Raw genomic sequence first — 13,369 nt, 5'->3', positions numbered from 1 at the left:
ATATGCCTAAATAAAATAAGCTTTAAAGTATATTGATGATTCATAGTAATCACAATTATTAAAAGAGATAGAAAAAAACCTTCACTTAAAGTGTCTATCCAATCTCTAGTAAAGTCTGAAGAGATAGAAACTGGAACTTAATTGTTTTAAAAAATCATATATAGTAACAGTAGTACCCAAATTCAAACTTAAAGCTTGGGCATCTAATCTGCTATTTCTCATGTACCTGGCCTTAATTGTTGCTTTATTCCACAGTGATTTGGTCAGGTCCTTCTCATTTTGACTGTTCACTGTAAAACTAAAAATGAATAGGAAATAACCACAAAAGGGAGCATGGTGAGGAGGGAGTGCCTCCTAAGAGGCCAGATCACAGACAAAGTCAAAGATGGCCAGAAAAGAGCCAAGAAACACCCCAGCCATAGTAAATACAGAAATTAAGGGAATTAAAATTTACCCCAGTGTCATCTATTTTATAGTCTGCCTATTTTATAGTCTTCCAACCTTCAAATGCTCATACTTTTTTTTGCTCACTCTTTTTCTTCTTCTCTTCCATTTTTCTTCTTTCCCTTTCTCTTTTCTACCAGTAGCATTTTGCTTAAGACAGCCTTGTTTTATTTATTATTGTTATTGTATTTGCCTTACTGGGTAGGTTGAGCTCAGAGATTCTCACATGCTAGGTTGGCACTCTACCACTTGAGTCACACCTCCATTTCTCCATCTATGGTTACCATCTCTCATTTTTATAACTAGAAAAAAATGGTCCAAAAGGCCAAATTAATAAATGATTTTTAAACTAAGCTTTGAGACCATAGAGACCAAAATTTGAACCACAGCTTCAATGTTTTCTGGTATTATAACTAAAATATGTCACTTAAATTCACTTAAGTTCCTGTTTTCTATTTTGAAACACAGAGATAAAAAATAAGTGCCCTAAAATATTGTAATAAAATGATGTAAGTTGTTAAGTGTACTCATTTTATATTATTCTATTTCTAAATTGTGCTTTCCACATCGTTTTTCAAAAGATGCAACAAATAGGGAAGCTATATCTAATAAACCTTCTCTTACTAGGCCTGGTCATAATTTTGCAAGACATTCAAATAAAATATGCATTTAGTTCAAAGTATACTATATACACATATATGTGTGTTACATGTATATAATTATTATCTGATTCAGAAGTCATTAAATCTAGAAGTTAGTAGATGTAGTCACCATGTGGAAATTACTAGAGTTGCAGTGTATCCATTTTACCCTTTTTCTTTTTAATGTTTAGCTTCTTCCCTGACCTTGAGATTGTATTTACCAGCCTGTCTTGAAATTAGTTGTACCCATGTGAAGCATCAATTAAAATATGATTGTACTAATGCAATCTCAGGGCTTAACATGTTGAGGATGCTCTTACACTTCCTCTGTGAACTGCGGCATGCCCTTCTTCTCAGTGTCATCTGTGGACAGGTACACAAGAGAAAGAAAGAGCCTGATTTCTTGACTGATTACATGGACACAATCTGTGCCACACTAATGGAGGCCCTGCTAGGAGATGTAAATTAGTATTGACTTTAAGTTACTGCTACTTGGGAGACTTTGGGGTGTAGCAGCTTAGCTACCAAAGTCTTTGTACATATCAACTCACCGAAAGAGGAGAAATCAGAGGTCCTGTTTTTTTTGTTTTGTTTTGCCAGTCCTGGGTTTGAGCTCAGGGCCTGAGCACTGTTCTTGGACTTTCTCAAGGCTAGAGCTCTACCACTTGAGCCTCAGCACCACTTCCGGCTTTTTTTCTATGTATATGGTACCGAGGAATCGAACCCAGGTCTTCATGCATGCTAGGCAAGCACTTTAATCACTAGGCCAAACTCCCGGCCCCAGATCCTGTTTTTATAGTCATAGGGAACATAAAGAATAATTTCAATGTATAATAGACTATCTCCTTTAAATGTAGTCTTCTCTAGAGGCCTACCCATAAGAAATGAGACACAAGGAAGACTAAGGTAGCCGAGGAGGTTTCACATCACAGTAAGTTGCTATTGACTGATGCATAAAGTAGATGGAAGTCGTGTAATATGTTATGGGGGAACTAAAGAAGCTGACTTGCATCATTGCCCTGAAAAGAACAACTTCCCACTTCAGAATTTCCTTGGAGCACCAGGCACTGGTGGTTCATACCTGTCATCCTAACTACTCAGGAGGCTGAAATCTGACGATTGAAGTTCAATACTGGTTTTATGACTGAAATCTTAGCTACTAAGGCGGTTGAGATCTGAGTATCACAGTTCTGAGCTAGCCTGGGCAGGAAAGTCAGTGAGGGACCCTTAACGCTAATAAACTACTTAGAAAAAGCCAGAAGTGGCACTTTGGCTCAAGTGGTAAAGCACTATCCTTGAGCATACAGGGACACAGAGACAGAGAGCCCAGTTCCTGAGTTCAAGCCCCAGACTGGCTGATGATGATGATGATGATGATGATGATGATGATAAATCCCTGAAACGATTTACATTTTGTCATATCCCTTTTTCACAGTAGAAAGAGAAAAAAAATGAGTTCTCAGTTGAAGAATATCCATGAGAAAGATCAATACTTCTTTTCTAATATGAAGTAAACTTAATGGGATCTTCTGGGTTTTCGTATTTGAACCAAACCATCTCTTCACAAGCTTATTTAGTAAGAGACAGCTACAGATTTTAATCCCTTGAATGGAGTAGCTGACTATAATTGATCCAGATTAAGCTAACAAATTTTATAAAAGGACAGATAGTTACTATTTGAGACTCCATATGCCATATAGTTTCTGGTGAAATGATTTTACCAAATAAACAACAGAGGTTACTATTAAATAGGCATAGCAGTGTTCAAATCAAATTCTTAATGGACACTTATGGATTCATTTTTGTATAATTTACTGTCCTTTTGATTTTTTTCTCCCATACCATTTGAAAATGTAGATAAACATTCTTAGCTCACAGGCTGTGTATAAACAGTTGGTGAACCAAATTTGTCCTACAGGCCAGACTTGACTAATGGACCATAGTTTGCTGACCCCTTGTCTAGATGCAAGAGACCTAGAGGACATAACTGATATTAAAAATAATTTCTAAAAATAATTCAAGAGCAAGTAAGGAGCAGACACTTATTGCTATTCTGGAAAGACTTTAAAGTAACACGTGTTAGAAACATGTTTGTGTCTTCTACGATTTATATACAGAATTCTCCCAGTAGTTGCATTAAGGAAATAATTAAGGCTAAATGAGGTCAAAGAGAAGTTCTGATTTTATAGGACTGATATCTTTATTAGCCTCACCCCTCTGACATCGCTGTCTCTGTCTCTGTCTCTGTCTCTGTCTCTGTCTCTGTCTCTGTCTCTCTCTCTCTCTCTCTCTCTCTCTCTCTCTCTCTCTCTCTCTCTCTCTCTCCCTCTCCCTCTCCCTCTCCCTCTCCCTCTCCCTCTCCCTCTCCCTCTCCCTCTCTCTCTCTCTCTCTCTCTCTCTCTCTCTCTCTCTCTCTCTCTCTCTCTCTCTCTCTCTCTCCCCCTTCCCATTTCTTTCTTCATTTTTCCTTTTCCACTATATACCAAGAGAAGGTAATACAAAGTGTCAACAAGAAGGCAGCCATCCATAAGCTAGAAAAAAAATGCACTCACAAGAACCAGCACCTGACCATGAACCTGTGATTTCCACAACATAAGAAACCATATGAATATGATGTGCCGTCTTATTGCTTCAAATACAAAAGAGTATTTATGCCTAAATTCCCAATTAATATGCATTCACACTTCAACTTTGTGTTTACTTACTTGCCATAAAAACACTTCAGATTCCATGGGGCAACAGTGTCTCATGTCTCAAACTTGTTATTCTAGCTGTTCTGGAGGCTGAGATCTGACAACCTCACTTCAAAACCAACTTGGGCAGCAAAGTCTGTGTAAAAGTCTGTATAAGACTCTTATCTCCAACTAACCACCAAAAGAGGAAGTGAGTTGTGGCTCAAGTAATAGATCCAGCCTTAAGTGAAAAAACCAAGCAGAAGTACAAGGCCATGAGTTCAAGCCCCAAATACTGTCTCACACACACACACACACACACACACACACACACACACACACACACACACCCCACTTCAAATTCAAATAGCCTTAACTGTAACAGTTTGGAAGTCTCCATCCCGTAGCTCTCATGTTTTCTATCACATTTAATGAGATTCATTCAGAAATATAAACCAGCAACTTAAAGACCTAGAGCTCTTCTGTCCAACATATCCAGAAACCTCTTTGGCCTTTGAGTCTTCCTCCTAGATTGGAAAACTAGTAACATTGGACTCTGAACTACGGACCACCGTCCAAACATCTTAATCCAAACTATGAATCTCAACCAGATGCAACAAATAAAGTGGTTGAATGTAATCTAGATGTGATCTAGTTACTTGATAGAAAGAACATTGATATTGGTCAGTTCTAGGAACCGTTGACATGATTTTATCTTCTGTACTGTATTTTAAATGTTATTCATGATCAGTGATGTCTTTCACTATTTTTCCAGGTCTATTTTATTTATGATAAAGAATTTAATGTGGCTTTTATTGCTTTCCTTGCCTTTCTCACTTGTGGTTTTCATTGTTTGCTTTATAAAGTATTATCACTACTGCTATATAATAATTGGCAAAGCTGTTTAAGTGAATACTTAGTGCCAATTCTTAAATTTTCCTAGTAATGATTATTGTTGATTCTTTCTGTCCCTGGCAGAATATTTTTCAATATTCCCATCATAAAAGTTAGGAAAAATTAAATTAATTGAATTTTCCCTGAATTTTGCCTGTGTTCTGCTCTGAAGTTTAATGACTCTATTAATAAAGAAAGAGTACTGTTGAGTTAGATTTTGCTGTCCAGAGATGCTAACTGTTCCTGGTCACAAAACCTTCTGTAGCATACAGTAAGACATAAACCATGGATTGCACCACCATGTTTCCTTTCACTTGGCACCATGGCCTCTGTCCTATTTCAGAACATTGACACATGGTATAGGTTGAATGTGGACATGTAGTGGGATTTCATACAGTCACTGGTATATTGTCTATGCTTTTCTTAAGCTTGTCCTAATAAATTAAATATAGATATGTAGGTATATTAATTGGCCTTAATAGAGATACAAGACCTATCTAATAACCCAGGTAAAATCCATTCATATTTTTGAGTAGAGTTTGGAAGCACTTCATTAATATCATCAGGATTTAACTTTTTAACTGATCTTCCTTACAGTATGTGTAGTTTACATAAACATGAACTTCAAATTTAATCCATGGATCCATTACACTGGAACAAATACGTATCAGTGAGTAATGGGACTGTAAGCTAATAAACAATATTTCTAATGAGAGAAGAAAATTTCACATTCACAACCTACATGGCCTTCCTGTGCCAGACATTATTATTTAAAAATATTAAAGGATACAAATAAGCATTCTTATGAATGGATAATAATGACATTATATTAAGCAGATTTACAATTCATAACAGAGATAAGAAGCATATAAATCCCCAGACTTTTCCAAATCAATTGCTAATCACCCCTCCTGATGCTAATTTCCTCCCAACCATACTGTCACATTTTGTTTGTTGTTGTTGTTTTTAGTTTTTGAATGTACCAATCCTGGGGCTTGAACTCATGGGCTGGGCACTGTCCCTAAGCTTTTTGGCTCAGAGCTAGTATTTGACCACTTAATCCACAGCTCCACTTGCACTTTTTGGTAGCTCATTGGAGAAAAATTCTCAACTCCTTTTCTGTCTTGGTACACTTCAAACCACAATCCTCAGGTTTCAGCCTCCTGAGTCAGTATGTTTCTAGGTGTGAGCCACTGCTGCCTGGCACATCCCACCTTTTAAGTAAAGTACTGCTAGAGCTAAAATTTCAATGGTATGCCTAGGAGAAATTAAAACAAAAAAATAAAAACCTAACACTCATTTTTTAAATGTCAGATCAAATTCTTAATGTTAAGGTGTCCTTAAAAGACAGTACTTTAGGGCCAAGGGTTTGGCCTGATGGTAGAGTGCTTGCCTAGCATGCACTAAGACCAGGGTTTGATTTATTGGTACCACATACATAGAAAAAAAAAAGCTGAAAGGGGTGCTGTGGCTCAAGTGGTAGAGTTCTGTCCTTGACAAAGCCCAAGGACAGTGCTCAGGACCTGAGTTCAAGGCCCAGGACTGGCAAAAAAAAAGACAATACTATAAGTCCCTAAAGCAATTATTATACATTCCTTATAATTGAATATCACATAATAGAGAAATCACATTTCAATAATCATAAAGATAAATGCCACCTTTTCCTCCCAAAGCTTGGACTAGAGCTACTGAACTTGTTTGAATGTATAATGTGATTTGTAATTTAAAACAACATTCTACCTTCTCCCAGCCCATCCCCACCCCATTCTTCTAACATAAGCCAAGTTATGGTCTCTGCTTCAGTCCATAACATAATAATGCTATTGATATAGCAATTAGCAATATATTACTTCCTCCTTTCCCCACAAGATTAGCTTAAACAGAGGACAGAAAAGTTTATAATTGGGAGCAGGTGAGGTTATATTTGTGATACCCGTAGTGACTGATTCTGGTATCTTTTAAGAGCTTATTTGTATCATAGAAGCATATTGAATCAGCCAGTTGTGGTGTTACTGGTTGGTAATCTCAGCATTCAGAAAGCTGCAATAGGAGAATCATGAGTTTGAGGCTAGTATGGGCTACAGAAAGGGAAAGGGAGAGCCAAGCATGATGGCTCATACCTGTAATCCTAGCTACTCAGGAGGCTGAGATCTGAGGATCAAAGGTTCAAAGCCAGCCCAGGGAACAAAAGGATCTGAGACTCTTATTAACCTCTAGAAAATGGGAAGTGGAGCTTGGCTCAAGGGTAGGGTAGTAGCCTTGAGCTGAAGAGCTCAGGGACAATGCTCAGGCCAAGTTCAAACCTCAAGAACCACAAGAAAAAAAAAAAAGAAAGGGAGAAGGGAGAGGGAGAGAGAGAGATTATCTCCAAATACAAGAGAACAAAATTAAACAAAACACAATGAACTAGAAAGGATGAAAGCCCTATCTAAAATTTTAATTAACATCCTAGGCTGATTTGACATCAATCCCTAGGGGGACATGCTTGTAACCCTGCTATATCCACAGTTTATGTAAAAGGAAGTCTAAGCAAGCATCACACCAGGTACCCCATAATGGATTTCACTAGCAAGTTAAAAAATGTCTTTAGAATCTATATAAGGAAATGCCTCCATTTACATTAACATAGACTTCTTCCTGGGATTATGCAAGGGAGTTTTTCTATGTGTTAGATACTTTTACACAGTTTCTCTTCATAATTGTTCTAGACATTTGTATAATCAAAACTACCACAATTATAATTTAAAAGAAATTTAAATTTGTGTTCCTAAATATGTCTATGCAATTAGATATGGGATAGGGTATAAAAATTGAAATTGTTCAATAAAGGCAACAAATTTTCTATCAACTAATGTTCTGTCTGTCTCTCTGACTGTCTCTCTGTCTCTGTCTCTGTCTCTGTCTCTGTCTCTCTCTCTCTCTCTCTCTCTCTCTCTCTCTCTCTCTCTCTCTCTCTCTCTGACTGGCACACACCACTCAGTACTAGGGCTTTAACTCATGGCCTTGGCACTGTCCCTTAGCTTTCTGTCTCATACCTGGTGTTCTACAATTTGAGTCACATCTCTACTTCTGGCATTTTGGTGGTTAATTAGACATAAGAGTCTCAAACATTTGGTCTGGCATTAAACCCTAGTCCTCAGCTCTTAGCTTCTTAAGTAGCTAGGAATATAGGGATGAGCCACAGGTATCTGACTTTCTTCCTTATACAAAACTGTTCAGTTGTGGAATATGAAGAATAGAAATTAAAAAATAAATTAACACCACCAGCACAAAAAGATTGCCACAGCATTTCATAGATCCATTAGATTGTCCATTGACCTTCTTTTCTCTCATCCTAGAAATAGCTAATAAATAGAGATATTTTTTCTCTTTCAGACCCTTTCAGGATAACTGCATTAATAACACTCTTCATTTACAATGAACAGGTTTTCAAGACCTACAGGGGGATGTTGTATATTATACAGTCTTTTGGAGTTCTGCTTCCTCGGATGAATCTCTGAAAATCCCCTCAGACATAAACTCTTATATCATTGACCACTTAAATCCAAACACAGAGTATGAGATTTTTATCTCTGTCTTCAATGGAGCACACAGCATCAACAGTACGAAGTTGTACGCAACCACCTGTAAAGGGGGTAAGTCCAGATCCAAAGAGATGCTTCACTTCAGAAATGCCAGCGAAATGGATTGATTCTTTTTAGTTGAGATCAATCACCCCTCCATTATAAAATTTCCGGTGTGGGAAGGAAGGGGGAGGTCCAGGGCTAAAATGCTTAAGTGCGTGCTGTTGTCAAGTAGCTGATCAATACATGGTCCCATTGAAACAGCCACACAGGATCTAATAATGGGATATTAGCCCAGTTTGCTCCTGTACTTTTCAATGCCTGCTTACTTTCGAGCTGAGTTCAAATCAATAAATGGTGACATTTAGAAGCCTTCCCTCTTGTAAGATTTTTCTTTCAGAAACAGTATATGCTTTGCTAAATAATAGCCACACACAAACTAAGGGCCTTCCCTGAACTACCAGAAGTGATCGGAGGAATAAAGTAGCGGGGGGGGGGGTGGACACAGAAATTGCCTATGATTCATTTCTAAGCCAGTTACCCAGGGGCAGAAAGCAAGGAAAGCAACTTGTGAATCTAAAATGTATTCAGAATGGTCTTTCTAATCCTTTTGGTTTTATAAAGTCTCATTATAAACATTATAATATCATTACCTCCCAAGCAAGTGTTCCAGGTCATTAGCAGAGCTCTTTAAGTGTGGAACCCATCTCCCTTTGTGATGGCAAAGGTCAACACCTTTTGTTTATAAAATAGGATGAATCACAAGGGTGATTTTTCAACTAGTTAAGATGAGTTCTTATGATAAAAATAGGTCTTTGCATAGTTATCTCTGACATACTTGAATAATTGTGTAATTTAACGCTAAGCAAGATTTTTTTCCTAATGTTAGATTTCATCATTACCTATGATAATCAACACTCAAAATCATTTACATAATGACAATATTGCATTATTGCTTCATATTGCTTGAGCTACAAGCTAGTAACATCAAATGATTTTTCACGTTCCACCAGCCTCAGTGTATTTGAGGGATTTTTTTCCCCTTAAGAAGAAAATTTCCTTTACTTCCCTCTCCATCTCCACCCCCTCCCTCATAGATATGGAATGAAGGGATGAAAAACAAAAATAAAACAAAAGACAGATACTAGATGTGTGTTAGAGGTGCAGGAGGAGAGAATAATTCATATTATATCCCACTGGTCACATAGTATTGAAGATTAGCACTGTGCTGGTGGTATAAAGCATTTTGCCACCAATTCTTCTGGTTCCTCACTGAGAATATAATAAGCCAATTTACAGAGGACTCCAGACTGTGATAAGTTCATCAGAGGAACAGAGATAAGCAAGGAATCCTTTGCTCAACCTAAATACTCATCTGCGCTGAGTTTAACAAGTGCTTTTTCCCAGACAGCTGGAGTTGATTCCGTTTCTTCCTTTAATTTCAGAGCCTCAGGGCATGCCTCCTCCTGAGGCTGTCATCATCAACAGTACAGCTGTAAGTGTCATCTGGACGTCTCCTTCAAACCCAAATGGTGTTGTTACGGAGTATTCTGTCTATGTAAATAATAAGCTGTACAGGACTTGGAAGGATGCGCCTGGTTCTTTTATTGTGAGAGGATTGTCTCCCTTCACTGTCTATGACATTCAGGTTAGAGCATTTTTTTCATGGTGAAGCATGTGACTATGTTAAATAAAACATGCTGGGCTACGTCTCTAAGTGGATATTCTCTGTCCAGGGTTATAGTTTTCTTTATTTGGTGGAAAAGGGGGAATTGATGAGAATTAAATGTCTGGTGAGGGCAAGAGTGGGAGTTAAGACTAGGAGTCTCTGGAGAGATGGACCAAGATGGTGATGGGAATGGTGATAAAAATCTCACTGGCAAAATGGAGCAATTTGCAGGATCTAAATACATTTTATCACTTTGCATTTTTCCTTGTTCTTATACTGATGTTAAAATCAGAGTCAGCCTATGAATGTGGAAATTTCCTCTCTTGTTCCATTCATGATTGTGTGTGTGTGTGTGTGTGTGTGTGTGTGTGTGTGTGTGTGTGTGTTTACTAATCCTAGAAAATCTGGAGAAGTAATAGGACTTACATAATGTCCATTCCTTCTTCATAAGGGTAGATGAATTAAAACATTCATTTCACCTGTAGCATTCTGAATTCTGAATATAACAGGAAAATATAAGCAGAAAAATTTAAACATTTCATCTGAGGATGAAATAAATATGTACATTCAACATATTCTATGTCCTATATAGGTAAGGAAGTAAGATTTAAACATTTTTCCCCAGGGACTCTGAGAATATCATGAAGTTAGTACATTTTACCCGGCAAAGGTATTTATACATACATATGACAAAAATTTAAGCTATGAAAATTTAGCTTACTCAAGTCCAGCTCATTGGCCATTTCAGGGTCTATTGATTTAAAACATAGAGTTTATATGTTTTAGTAAACATATAAAAGACAAAACTAAATCCCAGGAATGAAATACCTTGTAAGAATATCAAGATACAAGAAACAGTAAAGCTAATCGTGCAAATACATGAAGGAAACAGTATTTCAGTATCCCAGAAATTATAGAGACTTTATCTCTTTCCCCCCCAGTATTTGAGGAAGAAACTCAAATAACTATCTGGCTGCAGCCAGATAATTCAGCCTTCCCCCATTATGACTTGGTTTGTTTTTAAAAAAAAAAACCATACCAAAGGGTACTTGGTGAAAGAAAAATGATACTTTGACCATTTTTCACTGCAATCTGAGATTCCCAGTAAGCTACCTGAGCTAGCATGGGACATGGAAGCTGCTGTTCATGGGTTTTAGAGACCATATGTAACCCAACCACATAGGGGTCACATTATAAAATAGAAATCAATATTTTTAGCAATAAATTTACAAATAAGTTTCCCACAGCAGGTGATGGAGGATTTACTCTAACATTCTTCTTTGGGTTCCAGTCGAGAAAGCTGACTAGAGCTCTGCATCATCAAAACAGGTGTCTAATCAGGGGATCCAGGGGAAGGGCCCTGTGTGTACACATGTGCGGTTCAGTCTCACAGCTGTGGAGCAAGAGCTGATATTTCTTTTTTTAAGTTTTTATTGTGATTAATAGAAGGGTTACATTATATTCACCAGATAGAAGGTGCATAACTTCACAAACATTGATACCCTTTCTCATCACATGGTCCCCATTTCCCTCCCCCTCTCCCCCCTAATAGATATTTCTATGTCTGGGCACTTTCAGAGGTCAAAGGCGTTCCTCAAAAAGAGAATTTTTAAAATCAGATTTAGATCATGGTGCCAGATAAAGAAAAGAGCAAAGCAGGAGCCAAATGCTGGAGCTTTGTTCTTAATGTCTCTTCTTCCTGATTAATTAATTAATTAATTAATTAATATTTTGCAATACTTGTGCAGTCCAGAAATTCTGCAGTTCTGAAAGTGTTGAGGTTAAATTTTTGTTGACTTCTATTGTAATGGAAAACAGGATTGGGCTTCCTTTGAAACCAATGCATAATTGTTATGATTAGTAGTCACAAATTAAACATCTATCTTCTGTAAAATAGCAGTTGTTTTTTTTTAATTGTCAGGATGATGTATAGAGGGGATACAGTTGCATTCATCAGATACTGGGTACACTGCATCTTGAACTTTCATATCTCTTCTTAGGTAGCAATTGGTTTTTAAAGCCAATTATGTGTTCAAGTATCTATTCCTTGAATATATTCTATTATATAGCCCTTTTAAAATAAATAATATTATTCAATTTTATCTCATTTTAAAGTAAATAAGATAAACCCTTATATTTTTATTTCATTCGTATGCTAAGCAATATATGCATGGTTTCAGAATATATTACAAAATAGTCTGGCAACATTACTAACAATGATAGGATAATGGCATATTCTTCTAATGTCAAAAGAAAGCCTTTATGGAAAACTATATGAATAGACTCAAGTAGCTTAGAATTTAAAGCTGTTCAATATTTAGTTGAGAAAGCAGTAAGACATAACAAAGCTCAAAACAGCAATTACAAATTTTTATCAGTTCAATCCCATTTTTTGATTTCTCTATCTCTCAGTTTAGAGTCTTATTAAAATGTGGGTGCAAGGATCTGATTCCTATCTGGGAATTAAATGTCATATAAAGTAGTCATTAGTAGAGGTTGGGAACGATAGACAGTTGATGGACTAGAGGTAGATTGTATAAAAGGTTCTGAAACACCATCAGATACCAAGAATAAGTCCTGTGTTCCACAACAGGGCAGGGTGTTATGTGTTCATCTGGTCATATGTTTTGGGAATAAGTAGGACTTATTCAAAGTATTTAAACATAAAGAAAGGAGGAAATGGAAATGCATCTTACCTCAATTTGATCAGTACATATAAATGGGAGAGCACATGGAACTCCATAAATTTGTATAATCATTTAATGCTAAACAAAAATCTACAAATATTTAAGCATCATAATGGTACTTGGCACATATTAAATATACACCTAATTCAGTTAAGTTGGTTTTGATTCATCTCTTTATGCATCATAGAACCAAACATTTCCTAATACATGTAAACTTTGCAGGACTAATCCTATAATACCATTATATTTTTAAGATAATCTGCCTTACAGTGATTTCTGATTTAATTTTTTAAAGGGACAATGTTATATTTAATTAAATAATCAAAGTGAGTTATGAAGTTTTCTGCCCTGCAGTATGCAAATTAGTCTGCATTTAACAATGTTAACACAAGAACCCTAAAATAGAAAGCTTTTCAATTGAAACAAAAATACTACAATTATTTTTTTCCTAAACAATTTATTTTTTCTTTTGGTACCAGGACTGAGGCTTGAATTCGGGGCCTAGGTATTATCCTTTAGCTTTTTCATTCAAGGTTGGTGTTCCGCCATTGGAGCCACAGCTCTACTTCCAGCTTTTTGGTGGTTAATAGGAGATAAATGTCTCCTGTACTTTTTTTGACAAAGCTGGATTCCAATAGTGATCCTCAGATCTCAGCCTCTCCCTGAGTAATTAGATTGCAAGCAGGAGCTACTAGTTCCTATTAAAACTGTCTTCTATTATAAATGAATCCAATACTGATTGTAACAAAATCTTACATTATTTTATTTTTTGATTTAATTGTACATCTTGGTGTGTTTG

General features: G+C 36.6%; 1 protein-coding gene across 1 annotated transcript in view; it reads left to right on the top strand.

Annotated features, from left to right (window-relative positions):
• The window catches only part of LOC150039010 (usherin-like), a gene marked incomplete at its 5' end in the record, with an annotated part of 572,498 nt that overhangs the window by 389,506 nt on the left and 169,623 nt on the right, over positions 1-13,369 (top strand). The window contains 2 exons of the mRNA XM_090328110.1: positions 8,077-8,286; positions 9,660-9,862. Of these exons, the coding sequence (XP_090184236.1) occupies positions 8,077-8,286; positions 9,660-9,862 (413 nt within the window). The remainder of the gene's footprint in view (positions 1-8,076; positions 8,287-9,659; positions 9,863-13,369) is intronic.

This window comes from Megascapheus bottae, unplaced genomic scaffold (genome assembly GCF_031878675.1).
Source record: "Megascapheus bottae isolate mThoBot1 unplaced genomic scaffold, mThoBot2.hap1 H_1, whole genome shotgun sequence".
Taxonomy (NCBI): domain Eukaryota; kingdom Metazoa; phylum Chordata; class Mammalia; order Rodentia; family Geomyidae; genus Megascapheus; species Megascapheus bottae.
This window is presented reverse-complemented; position numbering and strand designations above follow the sequence as displayed.